Below are 21,079 nucleotides of genomic sequence, written 5' to 3'. Positions count from 1 at the left end.
TTCAAATTATATAAATGTGAAGAGGGAGAGTGTAAAATAAGAAAGATAGCCAGAAAAGGGATATTGGCATTGCCAAAGCCATTGGAAAAGTTTGTGCCTTTTAAAATAATAGACTGACTTGGGCAGCTATTTTTTCCTGACATTTTTGAGGAACTATGCCTTAAAGAAAAAAAAAACTTTGTAGCGGTTCTTCTGGCAGAAAAAGCCAAGAACTGCATTCTGTAAGAAAGATTCTAGGATTTCTGCTAGCATGATTATTTAAAGCAAGCAAAGGCCAGAGCTTCTCCCAAACAGTCTACAACCTTATTTTGATTTTTCTTTCCTTGCTGTTTAATTTTTTTAAAATTAAGGTAATATGACAAGTGTTGTTGGGTTTCTTAAGTTCATTGATTTTTTAAAAATCCAACATCTTCTTCTATACATTATGGATAACAAATTATCAATTTGGTTGTAAAGGCATGCACAAATACAATTGCAATTTTTTAAAAAAATGGAATGCTTTTTATTAAAAGCAGATTGCATGGAATATTGCTTAATTTTTTAGGTATAAATATTTATGTATGCTGTGTAATGAATAATATAAATATATTCCAAACTTAGGAAAATGACTCTTAGAAATTATTAATTAAATATTTATAATGCATTTATATTACCTATATCAATGGTGGCAACCATTGGAAATTCCTTCCAAAGTATTTGTGGATTGAAAGGTTAAGATCTAGTTAAAATGCCCATTTCCAAAGTGCAGTTTGGAACATTAAAATGCCCAACATTTTAGCCACTGGGCAACTACCCTACATACTGTTATTTAACTTTTAAGTTCTTCAGTGTTGACCCTCTTTTAACAAACAAAGTATTTCTGGTAAATATTTGTTTACTATTGATTTATTTTTTCACGTTAGTTTTCAAATAAAGCCAATTATTTGCATTGATTTTCATGTTTGGTTTGGTTTGAGAACTGTGTTTCCAGACATTATTTTCTGGACATACATAATTTTTCCTTGGACACTAAAGTTTTCTTATTTCCCGATTTTTGTACAGAAAACACTTTTTAATATTGTGCATGTTGCAAACTGATATGTATTATTTTCAGAATATTCTTTTCTCAAAAGGAAGGATTCCACAGTCATTTTTAAGATCAAAAATTGATTGTATAATTTGTCAGTTCTTCAACTGTAGTTGTTATGCTACCTAAAGTAAATGATAAACTTTCCTCTCTTGAAATTGATTAGTATTATAAAGAGCAATGTATATTCTCAATGGCAAGGATTATTAAAGGCATTAATAATTTAAATAAATAAGTTGAAAGATTGCAATATTCTGTTGGTACAGTTAATACTGAGAAAACACACATTACTGTGCTTGAATAATCCCTTTAAAGATTATTTCAAAATAAATAACAATAATAATAATTACATTAGGTTTTTGAGAGTGTGTTAATCTTCACCATGATCTCTTTTCTTCTACATATTTTTTTAAAATGAGAGCAGTTGACCCTCTTATGTAACTGCTTAAATTTTTAGCAGGGAAATTAGAAGAGATTAATTTTTTTCTAAAGAAACATTTTTTGGTTATATTAACTGACAGAGTCAATTTATAATTATGTAGTTTTGAAAAGGTTTTTTTTCTTTCATGCCATTATGATTGGAGTTATGAGAATATAAACATAAATTTCAATGAGTGCAGACTAGCTTTAGGAGTTTATTTAATGAAAAAGTTAATATGCAATTTTTAAAACAGACACTACAATATTAATCTTCATGTTAACCCAAATGTATTCAAAACCCAAATGGATTCTTTTTGGCATTAGAACTGCCAGGAGCATACTCAAAGTTTGATGGTAAAGATAAAATGTATATTTTATAAAATGCTTTGCTGCTGTGTTCTAAAAAGATTTTTGTGTGAAATTACTTGGTTTTGTATTTTGTTAATTTACTATGTTTTACTACAATTGATAAAAATTGTTGAATTCTGTGATCACTGCAATTTCAAATCTATTTTATATTTGAACATAAAAATTGTCAATAATTTTTTGTCACAAAAAATAATAATATGTATCAATGGTGTTAATATGATTGGTTTTAATGTTACTTTTAAGAGCATTCATTTGTTACTTTCAAATTGCTACATCTTTGGAAATGAAAAGCATTTCTGAAGTCAGAAAGAATTTTGGTATATGTAATTTGCCCCATAATTTATTAATTCCTTTTTAAAATAAATATACCATAATCTCACTGTATGCCTAAAACTGAATTTCTTCTGCAGTTATTCTAGGAGAGAAAAGATATGCATGGTTGGAGGATGGAAATAATTTTATTTAATAAAAGCATAGATAAGGAAGGCTTCTGGGCTCTGTGAATAAACAAAAAGCTCAGTGTGAGTAAGACAATGTATCTCCAATTACAGTTTTTTATATTCTATAAGGAAGAGGTACCTAGGTTCTACCAGCAGGATTCTATATGTTTTTTGATTAACGCAATTCTGAAGGTAAAGAGTGATTTCCTACAATTCTGTTACAACATGTTAAAAAGAATAATCTAAAAGTGACTTCCATTGTATAATATAATAAATCATAATTCTTTTACTTTTTACTTTCGGTACAGACAAACATTCCTTTTTATTAATCATGTACTCATTCCAGTTTTCTTTTTCTAAAATTTTAGACTCACATTTTATGGGCATTGATAAATATATAAATATATTTTTTCAAGTTTCCAATAGTTTAAAAAATATGGTCTACTAGGTTCGCATGCCTTTGTATCGTAAACAGACTTTGCACGCTACACTTGGCAAGTGTACGCTACACTTTTTTCACTGTGGGAAAAAGCTTTCTGATGGCATTAGCAAGATATACAAGTTGGGTAGCTTTGTGTCACACAAAAATAAGAGGCATGGACAAGGGAAGTTTAATTGACTCATATGATTAAGGACCTATGCTTTTAATGTAACATTTAAAAATGTCAAAAGACTACTTAAATATTTGTCATTAAAAAAATAATAATTGCATTTTTGACAAGCCAATAATAGAATACATTGTATTTATTTGGAAATGTTCTTGAAATCTATGCTGAACATACAAATAAACTGCCTGTGTCAGTTTTTTTAAGAGAGGGAGGAAAAAGAATTGTGTTTTTGCTTGTAAGGGATAAGGAAGGTGCAAACCTATGCTAATTTCTGTTTATATTAAATATCATATGAAATTGGAAATAACTTTAAGAGGTAACTCTTCAGCTCAACTGTACTACTTTTTAAATTACTAGGAATTATATATATAGATTTTTACATTTAAGCAGTGATATTAAGCAGTAAAGGGACATAGTGGCTAAGTGGCTAAGACACTGAGCTTGTTGATCAGAAAGGTCGGTGATTCAGCAGTTCGAATCCCTAGTGCCGCGTAACAGAGTGAGCTCCTATTACTTGTCCCAGCTTCTGCCAACCTAGCAGTTCGAAAGCATGTAAAAATGCAAGTAGAAAAAATAGGAACCACCTTTGGTGGGAAGGTAATAGCATTCCATGCGCCTTCAACATTTAGTCATGCCGGCCACATGACCACGAAGACGTCTTTGGACAGCACTGGCTCTTCAAAACGGGAATGAGCACCTCTCCCTAGAGTCGGGAACGACTAGCACATAGGTGCGAGGGGAACTTTTACCTTTACCTTATACTGTGCAAACACTATGGATTTGAACAAAACTTTGCATCAGCACTAAATGAGGTTTCTTCATAGGGATAGTTGAGCTTGATTTCCTCCCAGCTTCATATTATATTTGAGATAATTAAAAAGAATGGGCCAGGAAAAAAAATTTAATACTTGTGGTGCTTTATCTTGCTGGCAACCCATATGTATGGGTTGAAAAACTATTAACCCAAGAATTTATTACGAATATGTAGTATGAAAAGTTTTAACATTATTATATTCTGCTTTATGCCTAAACATGCTCAATATATCATCAATAGCAGCTAACAGTTTACTCTGCAATTTATACAAAGTTTCATTTTTAATTGTATAAACCCTTTAAATTATAGTAGCATATTCTTTGTACTTAAATTTTGTTATGACTTTTTTCTTAGTAGATTTGAAATTTGGGTTATTTTTCCTATGTATCTCTCATTCCTGTTTTTTGTTATATTGTCTTACTTTTTTTAACCAGTGGTGTTTCTCTAACCTATACCAACATCAATTTCAACTTTAATACAAGTTCAGTATTTTGTACCACATTATGACATCTTGTTATTACTGTGGTGTAAATAAAAAGATAAAATGAATTAAAAAAATATCTGTATTGCGGTTAATAACAATTGTCTTCTCTCTTCCTTTGTCAATTTATTTTTGTGTGTTTATGCTCAAATATATTCTGAAGAACTGCTAAATTTTGAGTATGTCTTGCAAACAGATGGTCCCTGGAAGCAATTTCAGTTGAATACGTTATAAAACAGGTTCCAACTTTCCCTTCATCGTGGATATTTTTTCCTGATAACGGGATGAAAGAAATGACAGCAAAATATAGGAAGTTGATATTGTATAAAATCACAATTGAAGAAATACAGTGCAACAGAGGAAAAATGCTGGCTCACAGAAATGAAATGTCTTCAGAAAAATGTTTATGTATCCAAGTTCTAAGTTAGTGAGGCTAAGTCCCTAGGAAATAAAGACCCTTGACTCCATTTGGTTGAAGTGATAGATTCTTTTACTAAGAGATAGTGGTTAGTGGTTTCAGCAAAAGCAAGGCAAGGTCTGAATATTCCCACCCAGAGGTACAAAGTTTTCACCTTGTTTGTGACCCTACCCCCTGACCGCGAGGCAATGGAATCTGGCTGCTTAGCACCTCTGGTTCCTGTCAGTATCCTCCCTCCACCCTTACGTCCTTCTGACTACCTGTGTAAGGACCTACCTTGCCCCCCCCCTTCAAAAAAGCGTAGACACCTGGTATTTCAAAAGAAATCTTTTATTGAAAAGAAATGAAAGCAAATCAACATCGAAAACAGGCTCTGGGACCCTCAGGCTATACAATCCATAATAAAGGGACTTAGGAACCCCTCCCAATGTGGGCAGCTAGCAACTTAGCTCTCCATGTCTTTTTTAAGGGATGGCCACCAGAATTGTCTTTTGGTGAGGTGTAGAGTTTTCACAAATACAAAATGTCCAGCTATCCTAGAGTTGTGGCATCACTTCATGTGATCCAATCTTTGGGATGTAAAGTTTGTTTTCTACCTAGGCTAAGTTGTCTTTGAGCAAACAAATGTTTTGTGTGCTTGGAACCAGTCATCCTTAAGTAGAGCCTCCTTAAATTTGGATACCATTGCATTGTCAGCAAGCTGTTCTTTTTTGGTTTGTGCTGGAGTAATTACTTTGGCGGCTAACTGGAGTGTTTGGAGTATAGGTTTAACAGTCTTTTTGCTGTTATATTGAAGTTTTCTGGACAGGGCATCAACTAAGAAGTTTTTTCCTCCTGGGAGATATTTGAGGGTGAAATTAAACTGTTCAAAGTATTGTGCCCAACGTACTTGATTGGGGGAGAGTTTTCATGGGGTCTTCAGAGCTTCTAGGTTTTTATGATCAGTCCAGACGTCGAAGGGGATTTTGTTCCCTTCTAAGAATTGTCTCCGTGTGAGGAGGGCCCATCATGCTGCATAAGCTTCTTTCTCCCATATAGTCCATCTTTGCTTGGTTTCTATCAATTTTTGGATGGGTATGCACATAGTTGCAATTGTCCCTGTTCATTGTTTTGCACTGCTCCTATTGGCACGTCACTGGCGTCTGCTTGGATGACAAATGATTGTTCTGGATCTGGATGTTTTAGGATTGGTTCTGCTAAGAATAGCTGTTTAAGTTTTTCAAATGCCACTTAGCATTCCATGGTCCAGTTAAGGGGTTGCCTTGGTTTCTGTTTCTCTCCCCCTCACCTTTCATCTTTAGCAAGTTTGTAATGGGGAGAGCGATTTTGCAAAGACTGGAATGAATTGATGGTAATAGTTAGCAAACCCCAGGAAATTTTGTAGTTGTTTACAGGTTTGGGGTGGCTCCCAATCAATGACAGCTTTTACTTTTTGTGGATCCATCTCTATTCCCTCGTGGGATATCCCAGGTAGTCAGTTCTTTCTTGGTGGAACTCACATTTAGAGAGTTTTGCATAGAATTTGGTGGCTTGGAGTTTAGCGAGAACTGCTTGGACTAGTTTTATGTGTTCTGTTTTTGTTTCAGTGTAAATGAGAATGTCATCAAGATAAACCAGGTTTATCAAGATAAACCATTTCTTTGTATAAATATTCATGGAGCACCTCGTTAATTAGTTGCATAAACATGGCAGGGGGCCCTTGTAGTCCAAAAGGGGGTACTTTAAATTGGTAGCACCCCAGCAGGGTGTTAAAAGCAGTTTTCCACTCATCCCCTTTCCTAGTTCTGATGCATTAGTACACCTCTTGTAAATCCAGCTTTGAAAAGGTTTTTTCTTTAGAGAAGTGGGCCAGCATGTCTCTCATGAGGGGGAGTAGGTACATATTTTCCATGCTAATCATGTTGAGATTATGGTAGTTTACACAAAGGCGTAAGAAGCCATCTTTCTCTTCATGGAACAATACAGGGGCCATTATTTTTGGTCAGGTAGGTTCAATGAAACCTCTTTTTAGATTTTTGTCAATTTTTGTCTAGTTCTCTGGGGGACATGCAGTACATCTTTGGTTTTGGAAGTTTAGTCCCCATTAAGATCTCAATGGCACAATCCATGGTGCAATGAGGTCGGAGTTCATCCGATGCCTCCTCACTAAATACCTTGGCCAAATCCTGTTATTCTTTGGGGATGTTAGTTAGGATGTTAGCAGGGTGGCCAGCCATGGCCATTTCCCTGTTCCCTTTCTCTATCTCTCTTTCCTCTGGGAGGTTTGTGAATGTTATGTATCTCTGGAATTTTACGTTTCCACCCCTCCAGTTTACTTTAGGGTTCCACTTCTGTGGAATGGCTACATGACTTTAGGAACTCTCTCCAGAACTTTGCGGTGAATTGGACTCCACGGTCCAAGGTGATTCTTCTGGGTACTCTGTGTAGTTGGTAGATGGGTGATAAACATTTTCACTAGTTTCTTTGCTGAAGGTAATCCTGAGCAAGCGATGAAATGGCTTGGTTGGAAAATAAGTTGCTGACTGTCCAAATCATTTTATTTCCACTGCTGTCTGGAAGTTCTATGATGAAATCCATTGAAATCTCTTCCCATGGCCCTCTGGGGCTGGCTATTTGTTACAGTAGCCAAGGAGGCTTATCAGGTCATATTTTCATGGCTGCACAAGGGGCACAACTTTTTACGTAGTCTTCTTCTGATTTCATCTTAGGCCACCAAAATTGATGTCTGGCAATGTGGAAGGTCTTTAGGATTCCAAAGTATTCTTCTAGCTTTGCATCATGGCTTCACTGTAGTACCTCCAATCTTAAGGTGGCCGGCATGTATATTTTAGACCCTTTCTAGGCTAGTCTCTCATTGTTAAGATGTCTTTGTTTGCTGTAAGCCAAGGGTCAGTTGGACGCGGTCAGCTTGTCCTATTTAGGATCCGTCGGCTGTCTGGATTGGCCTTGGGTGGTGACTTCTGCTGCCGACTGATGTGGGGGAATCACTGCATGAATTTCCTCTTCCCTTCGACTGTCGAACTGTGGCTTCCTTGATAGGGCATCTGCCAGCAGTTTCTTCCCTGCAGGAATGTGTTTAAGTTCAAACTTGAATCTTCTGAAATATGGAGCCCAACGGACTTGCTTGGGAGACAGTTTCCTGGGGCTCTTAAGGGCTTTGAGGTTTTTGTGATCAGTCCAGACATTGAAATGCATTTTCCTCCATTTTAGGAAGTGTCTCTAGGTGAGTAGAGCCCAACGGACTGCATAGGCTTTTTTCTCTCAGATGGCCTATCTTCTCTCGGTGCTGGTGAGTTTTTGGGAGACATAGGCACAAGGCAGAAGTTGTTCTTTTTATCTATTTGTAACAGCACTGCTGCTACAGCTACGTCAATGGCATCTGTGTGGGCGATGAATTGCTGTTCTGGATCTGGGTGTTGTAAAATGGGCTCCTGAGCAAAGAGCCACTTCAGTTTCTCAAACGCTTTTTGGCAGTTCATTGTCCACCCAATTGACTGGTTTGGCTTTGGCTTAGTCGGTGATGTCTACTTTGGTTTTTAGTAGTTCCGTTAGGGGCAATGCTACTTCTGCAAACACTGGAATGAATTGTCTGTAAAGGTTCGCAAATTGGTTGGTTAGGTAATATACCCCGTAGCGGGCAATATGGGTCCAAACTCAGTTCAGATAAACCAACTTGTCTGGATTTCCATCAAAGGCAGCCCTGAAGTGGGGTGGTGGCGGGACGCACAGGTGATGGAGGTGGCTAGGGTGTGGGAATGGGGGCAGGTGTCCACTGGAGCTGGACCCAGTCTTGACCCAGGTAGTATGCCCATCCAGGTAGCACCTGTCCTTCAGGTGACATTGGGGCTGCCCCACTGGGTGGGTGGGCCTGCGATGTCTGGGAGGGCTCCTTGGTGGCCTGGGACTTGACTGAGCCAAAGGAGGTGGTGGAGGCCTGACAGATCAGGCTGTCAGGGAGGTAGCCCAAGTCCCCCTGGAGAGATTTGGCTGCATGCTGGATTGTGCTAGTGGGAGCAACACGGGAGCTGCTCCCTGGGTAGATTGGTCCCTCTGGGTTGAAAACGTGAAAATTGGCTGACTGAGGTGCACCATCACCTGTCTGGATTTCTGATGCGGCCCCATGCTGCTGAGGCTTAATTGGCCAAACTGCTCTGGAAATCCCTCCAGGGTCTGACTGTGGGTCTGATATTTCCACTCCCCTAACTTGCTGAGGGGTCTCATTGACCTCCTCTTGAGGATCCCCTCTTCTTTCATCAAGGTGATCATGCACTTTCTCACTGGCTCCTGGAACACAGACCGGGAGCTGATGTCTTCTTCCACCTGGTAAAGCTCCTGGGTGGCCAATCACTTGGCATGAGCTTTCGGCCAAGCACCCACCTGGCACTCAATGTCTGACATGCCTACTGCCACCCGCTAGGGCGAGGAGGGGAATGTTAGGCTTTCAGCAACACCTCCACAAGCCCCGTTGGTGGCTGCCATCTCCACCATCTCCTTTTCCATCTTCCTTGAGTCTTCCCGCTGCCCATTAGACTGAGTAAATGGCCGGGGCTCAGGATCCCGGATGGAGGTCTGGGTAGAGCAGGAAGTTTCCTTACGGTTTAGTGGAGAGTTGGTTTAATATCAGGATTCCAAGTAATAGATCCATTGCAATCAAGAACTCTGAGGCAGATTCCTCAAAGAACAACTTTTTTGGAAATATCATATTGGCACATATCTGGCAAAAACCAACTCTTAGGGGCCCCTTGGTTTTCACCTAATTAAAAGTAAAAATTTTCCCCTCAACCCCACTCAGTCATATGGCTCAATCAAGGCAGCGTTCCCTGGTCTGGTGACATCATTCCTCCTTCTTCTGGCCAGGTGTGAGAATGTCCTTGGTTCCCAAGAGAGTATTTTATTTTGACTACACAACCCCTGCTATCTCGAATCCCCTGCCCTATCCCTTGCTCCACTGTGGCAGCACTGAAGCTCCAAGATGGCTTCAGCAAGATCATCTTAAGGGTTGACACAACGCTCCATTTCTAATATGTGAAAAGAAAAATATTGACAGGTTTTTTTTAATTATTATAATTCAGTGAAGTATCTTTGCATTGACTGAGCAGGTTGTCAAAAAATTATTTGAGGGATGGGGGGAAATTTCAGAATTTTAAATGTTTAAATGTTGTTTTTTTTAAAAACCACAATGATTCAAATGTGTTTCAGGAAAAATTAACAAATCAAATACTGTTTTCTTCCTCAAAAGCCAGTTCATTAATCTCATTGCTCTTGAGCAAATTAGTGCAAAAAGCTCAACAAAAGTACTCATTTGAGGAAATACAGCATTTGATTTTAAAATTGTTAATGTACAGTTGCAATCCCATCTGTTGATTTATGCTTGATAAATCTAATAATGAAAGAAATTAATAACACAAAACATTGTTTTCTATTAAATAACTGATTTAACTGATTTGTCTCCATTTTAAAGAGATTTCAGGCAGGACAATTCTGATTTGCACTGAAATTGACTATATGAAGGCCGTGTGTCAGATGCCTAAAAGTGATACTGCCATTCAATTGGGAGGAGGGGGGCCTCGGAGTTAAATCACTAGCTGTATCTACAACAACTGAGTTTTACAACTTTACAGCTGGTTTCCTATTGCCGGAAGACTGAAGGTCCCAGCATCTCTGGAGGGACGTTTATGATAGCCATGTGGGATAACTTACTTTAATGTCTAACTAGAGATAGCCATGGGAACATGTATTTTATTGACTCTCGGGGCAGAAGAGTTAAGGAAACATCGTCACACTTGTGTATTGGTCAGAATCTGCATTTGGACAAAGGGGAGGGGTCATTATCAGCTTGATCTCATTTGCATTGCCTAAAGGGTTTCAGATGTTGATTTGCCTCTAATGGTTTCCATCCTGACTGATTAAAGGTTCCTTTTGAAATAATCCGCTTCAAGAGTCTTTACTTTCTCAAGTTAGGAGAGGAGCCATTACATAAAGCAGCATCTCTCTGCAAAGTGGTCAACCAGGAGAGACAACATTTTTACTCTATCGAGGGGACCCAGCAAACCATATCTGAGGATAACAGCAAACAAGGGGGAACTGACTGCTGGAGGGAGATGGAAACCCCTCCACAACCAGAGACCTGCTCCTTGTACACTGGCAGAGAGAACGAGGTGAGCTTGGAGGACCCCAAAAAGCCCCGTTGGTCAATTGGAATCGGGACAAAAGATGGCTGGGAAGGGAGAACCAGAGGAGTCACTCTTACCTGAAGTAGCCGAAAACCAGGGTGGAAATTAGAGTTAGAAGCCCCTTCTGACCAGGAGGAGCTAAATGAAGCCTCGCTGAGAGAGGATCCTCTGAAGAGGCATGTAACCCAGTTGGTGATGGAAATTTTGGAAAATCTCAACATCCAGGAAGAGCCAGACCGGCAACCAAGAAGCGTTGGAAGGGCCGCAAATGGGGATGATGCCAGGGAACTAACCCCCCTCTGGTCCCTGCTGATCCAGCTATGTAGCCAGCTGTCTAAATAGTGCGGCAGCTAAAAGACGCCAAGGCGAAATGCCAGGACTGTTACAGAAGGTAGTCGAGCCTTCAGCACCCTGGAAAGAGATTGCTATGGATTTTATTGTCGAACTACCAGAAAGCGCAGGGAATACTGTCATTTGGGTCATAACAGACTTGTTTTCAAAACAGACACATTTTATACCATACCAAACGATCCCAACTCCCAAAGGTCTAGCCAAGGTATTCCTGATACACGTTTATTGCATTCATGGAGCCTCGCAGAGAATCATCTCCGACAGAGGGGTCTAATTCACCTCAAAATTTTGGAGGGGCATTCTTAAACTTACTGGGCACCACCCAAGGACTGAGCTCCAGTCACCATCCGTACACCAATGGTCAAACTGAAAATCAGAACATGGTTCTAGAATAATACCTAAGATGTTTTATTAATTTTCAACAGGATAACTGGGTTGATCTTTTACCTTTTGCAGAAGTGGCCTTCAATAACGCTGTGCACTCAAGCACTGGTTTCACCCCTTTTAGAGTAGCAACAGGCCAGGATTTCAACCCCATGCCTGAACTACCCACAGAAGAACCCACTATCCCCTCACTAAAAGAATGGATAGACAACCTATGAAATACATGGCCAGTGGTTAGATTGGTGTTACAGGAAGCTAGAGAGGCTTTTAAAACTCAAGCTGACAAAAAAAGATTAGATCCCAAACCTTTCCATGTTGGAGATAGAGTATACCTGTCGACAAAATTCCTGAAGTTGTTGCAACTATTAAAGAAATTAGGGCCAAATTGAATCGGACATTTCCTGATCACCAGAGTTATCAACCCAGTAACAGTAGAATTACTTCTTCCGAAGACCCTCAGGCAAGTCCATCCAGTGTTTCACATTAGTTTACTCAAACGAGAAGAAATCTCACAACTCAGACCACCTGCACCTACACCTCCTGTTCCTATCATGATAGAAGGCGAACAACATTTTGAAATTAAGGAAATCCTGGACTCTAGGACCCACAGGGGGGAAACACAATACTTAGTTGCTTGGAAGCATTTACCTTCAGTCCAAAATGAATGGATAGAGAAACACCACGTTAGGGCCCCTGCCTTATTGAAAAAATTTCATTCCCAATACCCTGACAAACCTTGTTAAAATACTGTGATGGAATTTCTTTTCCTATTTTTTCACAGGTGGATCTCTCCTTTTTCTAAAGAATGGCAGCATGCCAGATCCCTAAAAGTGATACTGCCATTCATTTGGGAGGAGGGGGGCCTTGGAGTTAAATCACTAGTATCTATAACAACTGAGTTTTACAGCTTTACAACTGGTTTCCTGTCACCGGAAGACTGAAGGTCCCAGCATCTCTGGAGGGATGTTTATGATAGCCATGTGGGATAACTACTTTAATGTCTAACTAAAGATAGCCATGGGAACGTGTGTTTTATTGACTCTCGGGGTAGAAGTGTTAAGGAAACATCTTCACACTTGTGTATTGGTCAGAATCTGCATTCGGACAAAGGGGAGGGGTCATTATCAGCTTAATCTCATTTGCATTGCCTAAAGGGTTTCAGATGCTGCTTTGCCTCTAATGGTTTCCATCCTGACTGATTAAAGGTTCCTTTTGAAATAATCCATTTCAAGAGTCTTTACTTTCTCAAGCAGATCATTTGAAGAATCTTCTTTTCTGTTACACATTTTAATCCCATTTCATCCAAGACAACCGGGCTGTCAGATCTGCTGAGAGAAAGGAGAAAACAATAAACCTTTTTTTTAAAAACCCACAATGATTCAAATGTGTTTCAGGAAAAATTAACAAATCAAATACTGTTTTCTTCCTCAAAAGCCAGTTCATTAATCTCATTGCTCTTGAGCAAATTAGTGCAAAAAGCTCAACAAAAGTACTCATTTGAGGAAATACAGCATTTGATTTTAAAATTGTTAATGTACAGTTGCAATCCCATCTGTTGATTTATGCTTGATAAATCTAATAATGAAAGAAATTAATAACACAAAACATTGTTTCCTATTAAATAACTGATTTGCCTCCATTTTAAAGAGATTTCAGGCAGGACAATTCTGATTTGCACTGAAATTGAGGCTGTGTCTCTGTTTTCAATACTGTAGGAGAATATTTTCACTTGAACCTGCCTTTGATATAGTCTGAGATTTTAAAATTTCCTCAAATACATTTATTTTATAACTTTTTTGAATGATACTTATTTGAATTCAGTCAACTTACTAATTGGTGAAACTATATGTACTTTACCAAAACAATTTCATCACCACCTTCTTGCCACCCTAGTTCCACTTTATTTAGTACCAATAAGTTCTTCATGCACAACAAAAGAATCTCCTGGGATACTTTTATTACCAAGAGTAAAACTTTACTGATAAATCCATACAGGCACAGAAGAAGAAAAGCCAGTTCTGAGGTTTTGCCATGAAGTGCAGTATAATGAATGCTTTTCCTTTCCCTCAAGCTACCCAGTGTCCATTGTCCACCAATCCAGATCAAACATTTTATTTTGGGAAAACAGTCTGTACATGAGCTAAAGTTTTCAGCTCATGAGATCATCAGCTTCTAAGATTTTCTCAAGCTGCAAATGGCTCATATAAATTCATTCTCTCTCTCCCACCTTCCCACACATTCCATTCATATTCCTCCCATATTTCTTAGTCAAGCTGCAAGCAGAAAGAGGTGTTTTGTGAGTCGACCTTGGCATGCTGACCCTCCAGAATAAAGATAAGCCTAGGAAAGTAAACATACACAAATTTACATAACACAGAGGTCCTTAACCTCCCATTCTATTTGGGTCAGTTTGGATACCTATCATGGAACTTATGAACAAGTCTAGATGCCTTAACTTCTTTTGCCACTGCCCATTCTGTCTCTGCTAGAGGCTACCCTTTCCACAACACCAAATACTGTACCTTGTGCCTTCTTGAGCCCAGGATTTCCTGAATCTTGAAAGTACTCCTTACCAGGAGTACTGACTACGATGGGAGGAGGAGAGGGTTCAGTGGTTGGTTTCTGCTTGAGCAGGGGGCTGGACTAGAAGACCTCCAAGGTCCCTTCCAGCTCATTCTCTACTCTACTCTACTCTACTCTACTCTACTCTACTCTACTCTAGCCTAGCCTAGCCTAGCCTAGCCTAGCCAAGTCTATTATTATTAAGTACCGAGCTACTGAAAGACTTTAACAGACTGCAATGAAATACTGGATGAAAAGCGTTTGAGGCTTTTTGGTAACTTCAGCTCTACTGTTTACAATCTGAGTAATAGGGAAATGTCATATGTACATAACAACTTTTTTTTTGTGGGTTTCCCTGACTTTCTCTAGTGCCCTACTCACTGCAACCCATGTGGCTCTCAAAGTGTCCATCCACTCCACCAGCAATGCTGATGATGGCTTCTCTTGTGGGAGCTCTGGCATGTGGGTGAATTCCACCTCAGTACCCACCTTGAACAGGGTAAACCTGGTGGTGCTATTATGTAATTAATATATGCCACTTCTAATTGGTCTGCTAGTACTTTATATAACATCTCAGGTATTGAGTTCATGCCTTCTCCAGGCTCCATTTGTGTGAGGATGGTGGGTGGAGCTATACTCCTTGGTCAGCGATAATATATTTCAAGACCCCATGTAACTGGTTTCTGTATTGCACAAACTTAGTCAAATTTAGTCAAAGTCTGGGCTGAAAGGATCCTGAAAGGACCATGCCACGAAGTGCTTAGAGAACAAATCAGTGATAATCTAAATCACAGTGTTTCCAGCTCTTTCTGGCAACTCTACAATAAAGTCCATATAGGTCTCCTCCCACGGGCTGGTAGGGTCGGCTACGGGCTGTAGCAACCTGAAGGGCTGCCCAGTCTTTTCATTGAGGCACACCTGAGGCAGCTGGCTACATATGCCTCTACGACCTTTTTCATCTTTGGCCACCAAAACTACCTTATCACCAGGTAGAGATTTTTTACAAACCCAAAATGCCCTCCTGCTTTCATGTAATGACTTCACTGTAGGATTGAAATCCTTTCACTAGCTGGGATGTAGATTTTGCTCAGAAGCAGTGAACCAATAGAGAGAGGAAACATTTGTTACCAAACCAATAGAGATAAGGATTGAGGCCCTAAGCTTCATTGTAGCCCTTGGAATGGAAAGGCCTTTGTGTTGGCTCCAGATTTGCAACTTGAATGGCATGCATTTTTATGGTATGAGAAGAATAAAAGCCACAGATATTTCTATATCACTATGTAAGAAATTCATTATTGTCTGTGTGGGATTAAAAAAAAGCTAAAATCTACTTGAGAATCCCAGGATGGCTCTCAACAATGGAAGCATTTATTCATCGAAATCTGGTGAAATTTGAGAAAATCTTGACATATAAAGATATTTTGAATACTGAAGGGAAATTAAAATCTAAAGAAGAGTTCAAAGACTGGTTTATCAGTATTGGTTTATTATGGTGGCCTCAACTGCAAATACAATCTAGATATGATAAAGATGCGAAAATGTATGGCTTTTATAAAGAACAGACAATCTTCGATCAGATACTGTTGAACTCCAATGAAATATTGATTAAGAAATTATATAACGTTCTATTAAATTTGAAAATGGAAGATGAACAAGTAAAAGAGACAATGATACAGTGGGCAAAAAACTGTGGTCATAATATAGAACTGGAGAAATGGCAAAATATATGGCAAAGAAACTATAAGTTAACAATGACAACTTCTTATAAAGAAAACTTATATAAAATATTTTATAGATGGCACCTACCACCTGCCAAGTTAGCCAAAATGTTCAAAAATGTGTCTAGTAAATGTTGGAAATGTAACCAAAAACCTGGCACATATTACACATATTTGTGGTGGACTTATGTTAAAGCAAAAAAAAAAAAAATGGGGAAAAATACACTTGGTTAGAAGAAATGGCAGGAAAAGATGTAGATCATAAACCTGAACATTTTTTCATTATGTGTATAGTACCAGAAAAATTTGATAAACTGTATATTTAATATTGCATGTATTAACAGCAGCAAGGATTGTATTTGCTCAGCATTGGACAAATGAAGAAATATCACTAAGTAGATGAAGAGATAATTAAGAATATATTGGACTGTGCAGAAATGGACAGACTTACATTGAAGATCAAACAGAAAGAAGATACAAAATACTATAAGGTGACCAGACGTCCCGATTTCAGCATGACAATCACGCTTTATAAGAATTTTTCCCGTTTCCCGCCGCGTTTTTAAAAAGTCCCAATCATTTTCTGGCTTCATGTTGAAAGCCCAGTGGATTTGCTTAAGAAATCCTAACCGGGGCAAGACAAAAGACACCCTGTCTAAATTCCCTCTCTCTCTCTGTCTCAGTACTTTCATTGAAGATATTAAAACATTAAAGCAACAAAATGGACCTTCCCCCCCCCGCCACGCCACTTTTTACCTCATTTTATAAGAAAAAAATGATCTAGTACCATAGAGCTGCAGGAAATGGCTAGAGAGGTTACTTCCTGGATTTTCTGGAGGGGAGGGACACGGAGGTTGGAGGACTGCTCCGAAAAATGGTGGCATTTTTCCCTGACTAATTTCACCATTTCAATTTGCTCAGTTCTTTGTATTAACATCTACATCATTCTGGGTTTACTTGGAGTGCAAGCCTGCTGGTAAGTGAGTTTTTTTCTTTTAAAATAATATTTTATTTATTGTGCATAGGATTTATTAAAATAGTTTTATTCTGTGTGGATTTAAGTTAAGAACTCCCTGTTATTAAGCTTTCCTCAAATAATCTCTGAGTAGATTCCCACCAACTTCAAGATCCCAAGGGCACATCTTGGAAGCTACACCTTTGCTTAGTTTATAGATGATGCCTTTCCTTAAATATGAAAATAAATACATTTATTGTTCAAATGTGTACATCTCAATAGAAATGACTCTCAGGGGTGACAACAATCCACTAAAATAATAATATAAAACAGTAATTACAAAAACAGGAGCAACTGTTATGAAAATTATTATTAAAAAATAAAGAATAAAAATGGAGTTATTAAGTATATTAATTGCAGCAACCACAATACAATACTTCGGTCCTTCTCATACCCAATTCCAAGGAATTAAAAGACGCTTGCTCCTGGGGAGGAAAGCTATGGCAAATCTAGACAGCATCCTAAAAAGCAAGGTGACCAGATTTTCAGTAAAGAGGGACACCTTTGACTGGGGGTGGGGGCTTGATTAAAAATTTTATACGGAGCAACAAAAATTTTCATACAACACAAAAATAGTATTGTAATATTTTTTATTTCAACATAACTACAATTTACAAATATAAATTGTAACTGTTGCCAAACATCAAAATTTTGATCACATGACCATGAAGATGCTGCAACGGTCGCTAAGTGTGAAAAATGGTCATCAGTCACTTTTTTCAATGCCATTGTAACTTTGGTCACTAAGCCCATTATACCACCTTTCTTGCCACAGTTCTTAAGTGAATAACTTCAGCTGATAAGTTAGTAACATAAGTGAATCTGGTTTCCCCATTTGACTTTGTCAAAAGGTGATTATATGACCCCAGGACACTGAAATCATCATAAATATGAACCTGTTGCCAAACATCAAAATTTTGATCGTGTGACCATGAGGATGCTGCAATGGTCGCTAAGTGTGAAAATGGTCGCTAAGTGTGAAAAATGGTCATCAGTCACTTTTTTCAATGTCATTGTAACTTTGGTCACTAAGCCCATTATATCACCTTTCTTGCCACAGTTCTTAAGTGAATAACTGCAGCTGGTATTTTGTATTTTGGATAGAATCTTTTTTTAAATTGTCTTAGACTATTTTAAAAAAGATTCTATCCAAAATACAAAATACCAGCTGGAGTTATTCACTTAAGAACTGTGGCAAGAAAGGTGGTATAGTGACCAAAGTTACAATGGCATTGAAAAAAGTGACTGATGACCATTTTTCACACTTAGCAACCATTTTCACACTTAGCAACCGTTGCAGCATCCTCATGGTCACGTGATCAAATTTTCAATGTTTGGCAACAGTTACAATTTATATTTGTAAATTGTACTTATGTTGAAATAAAAAAATATTACAATACTATTTTTGCATTGTATGAAAATTTTTGTTGCTCCGTATAATTTTTTTAATCAAGCCCCCCCTCCCCCGGTCAAAGGTGTCCCTCTTTACCAATCTGAAAATCTGGTCACCTTAAAATACTATCATAAATATATTTATAAATATATATAAAACCATAGTTCTTGTCAGCATCTTTCACTCCATTTGGACACCAGCTGTGCAATTCCCTGACATTATGTTATTGGTTTTTAAATCTGTGAATATGAATATCGAACAGAAACAAGTCTGCTATTCCAATATCTAGTTAATAAATATTCAATTAATAATACATCAATCAGGAAACCTACATATTCTAGAATTATATGTTTACGAATTAATTACGACACTAGAACAGAACTTTATTTCAGCATTGACCAATAAAAATACAAACAAAAAGTGAATAACACAAAACTGTCCCCTAATAAATTAAAACTATTAGCAACCATGGACAAAGTTTACACATAAAAGTAGCATACATTTTGCTTCTTTTAAAGATTAGGCACAAATAAATGCTATCAGAGTGCTCTGGAAATTTAAATAAAAGCAGTTATCACCTGGTACTGATTATCCTTGTAAAATTGACAATACAGAAAAACATAGGCTATGATTTCTATAGCCTATGGGGGTCTATTGTAGGAAAGATTTAATATCAGAATGATAGTTTTCTAATTGAACTATCTCTTTCACAAATGCAAAGACATGCTTTAAATATGACATTTTAAAAGGATTTTGTCATAAATATTTATTCAAATCCATTTAAATATGCAGCACTAGTAAATCTTTAAAAGATCCAGTTTGCTGTTGCAGGTAAAGCATCACTGGAAGATGTTGAGTTCTAATGCAGCCTAAGCTACAAAACCAACTGGGTGACCTTGGGCCAGTCATTTTATCTCAGCCCAAGAAAGAGGCTAAGTCAGTCCACTTCCCAAATGTTCCTAGAAAAAATGCAGAGATTTGTCTAGGCAATCACTAGGAGGAAAGAAAGGGAAAGGGAAAAGGAAGAGAGAAAAAGGAATGAAGATGGAAGGAAGGAAGGAAGGAAGGAAGGAAAAGAAAAAAAAGTAGGGAGGGAAAGGAAATGTACAAATACTTTCCCTTATTTCTCCAATGCTTGAACACTGATTTGATAAGCAAATAAAATAAAATAAAATAAACATATACATTATTCTTTTCAGTGGAAACAAATTCATACTACTCTCTAAAAAAAATCTTTTTGTACTTACCGCTTGTATTCCAGATTGCATCTTGATGACCCTTATATTCATTTTTCATGCATTCTTGCACATAGATTTTAGGATCAGAACCTGATTTTAAGATATCACTAAGCAATGCAATGTATGCTATAGAGAGCCTGAGGGTGTCAATTTTGGAGAGACGTTTTTCATAAGGGAAAGTTGGTACATGGCCTCTGAGTTCTTCAAAAGCAGAGTTAATACTAAGCATCCTCTTTCGTTCTCTAATGTTGGCAGCATGCCTTTCTCTTTTGTGAGATTGGTCTGAAATAATTTTATGGGAGTTATATTGCCAATCACTTTCATCACATTGAATCAGTGAGGAATTGTCCAATTCAGGATTACCTTCAAATTGCAGAATCTGGTTACCGAAGTCTGAAACTGGTGTTGGCATATCAGGAGAAAATGTTTGAAAAGGAGCAGGTAAGCAGGCAAAGGCTTCATTTGCAGTCGAATAATCAAATAGGGAATGATCTAGGTGAGAGAACTGGCTGAAAGAATTACCATTGACTCCAAATGGGCAATTGGATATTGAATCTTCTTCAAAATTAAAACAAGATAATTCCATTGTTGGATCTTTTAACAGCTTTAACAACTGAAAATTCATATACAATCTTCAAGTACACAGAAAAAAATACAATAATCAAACTATACTTTTAAATAATAACTCCAGAAAAAACTTCAAATTATGGCTCTAGCACTGTACAGTTATACTCCAGTTTGATAAACTAAGGATGTGAAGCTTTAAATATCTGGAAGCTTCATAAGAAGCTGCTTTATTATTTCTTTGATATCATGGAATAATAAGTAACTGGTTTTCATCTGACCCCTAGATTAAACATCTATTGATGTTATTACCAAGTTTGTCCTCATGTTCATTCATTCATGTTGCTCTTTATGTAAGACTCTACACTGAGTTGTTTTGCACCAAAAAGGAGAATAAAATGCTGTCTTTTTAAGATGTTAGCAAAATGTTACACAGCTGATTTGTTTCTTTTAATTTAGCCCATTATAAAAGTGTCAGAAACATATGACTGCCTTCTTTGATCAACCAATAACACTCAGGCTTCCTTTATTTTATATGAAATATATAAAAGGGAAAGTAATCAAGGCAAATCTCTATGCTGAACAGCTGTATATACACTATCTCTCTTGTAATAACTAGTGGAAAAATCCTCTTATTTTTTAGGGACTTTTACATTACTATTTTTTCTGAAGGTCTGCCATTAAAAAAAATGATTTTCCCAAAATGGTCACTAATTTATTATATTCTGGGTAAAATATTAAGATGTTTGTCCAAGAAATGTGCAGTCAAGTTAGTGAAAATAGAAGATTGTTAGGACTTTATCACAGAAACATAAAAGGTAAGGATTGGAAAGAACATAGAACTCATGTAGTACAATTCCAACCTTTGTAGGAATCCACTACCAAATCCACTCCTCCCATTCTCCATGCCAACCTCCTATTATGTGGTCCTTTGGAATCCTGAGGCCTTCTCCAAATCACATGATGTGTCTTGATTCATGATCAGAATGAGGATTGGGAGAATCTGATGCTGGCATAGAGAGTAATGTGAGGTGGAATCGAGCTCATTTGTCAGCAGCAGGAGAA

The 21,079-nt window shown here is 37.7% G+C and overlaps 2 protein-coding genes across 3 annotated transcripts in view; one reads left to right on the top strand and one right to left on the bottom strand.

The window, feature by feature from the left end:
* HDAC4 (histone deacetylase 4) overlaps positions 1–14,630 on the top strand; it is a 278,408-nt gene extending 263,778 nt beyond the window's left edge. For both annotated transcript variants that reach the window (XM_087716586.1, XM_087716585.1), the window contains exon 26: positions 14,456–14,630. In XM_087716586.1, the coding sequence (XP_087572712.1) occupies positions 14,456–14,615 (160 nt within the window). In that variant the 3' untranslated portion in view covers positions 14,616–14,630. The remainder of the gene's footprint in view (positions 1–14,455) is intronic.
* On the bottom strand, positions 12,812–20,075 carry LOC148045557 (uncharacterized). Its single transcript, XM_087716590.1, has 2 exons — positions 19,460–20,075; positions 12,812–12,849 (listed from the first exon to the last, which is right to left on the bottom strand). The coding sequence occupies exons 1-2, from the start codon at positions 20,073–20,075 to the stop codon at positions 12,812–12,814; spliced, it is 654 nt and encodes a 217-aa protein (XP_087572716.1).
* Between the last annotated feature and the right edge of the window lie 1,004 nt (positions 20,076–21,079).

The sequence above is a fragment of the Thamnophis sirtalis genome, unplaced genomic scaffold (genome assembly GCF_051295495.1).
Source record: "Thamnophis sirtalis isolate CommonGarterSnake01/CBP01778 unplaced genomic scaffold, rThaSir2_p1.2 scaffold_5, whole genome shotgun sequence".
In the NCBI taxonomy this organism is placed as follows: Eukaryota; Metazoa; Chordata; class Lepidosauria; order Squamata; family Natricidae; genus Thamnophis; species Thamnophis sirtalis.
This window is presented reverse-complemented; position numbering and strand designations above follow the sequence as displayed.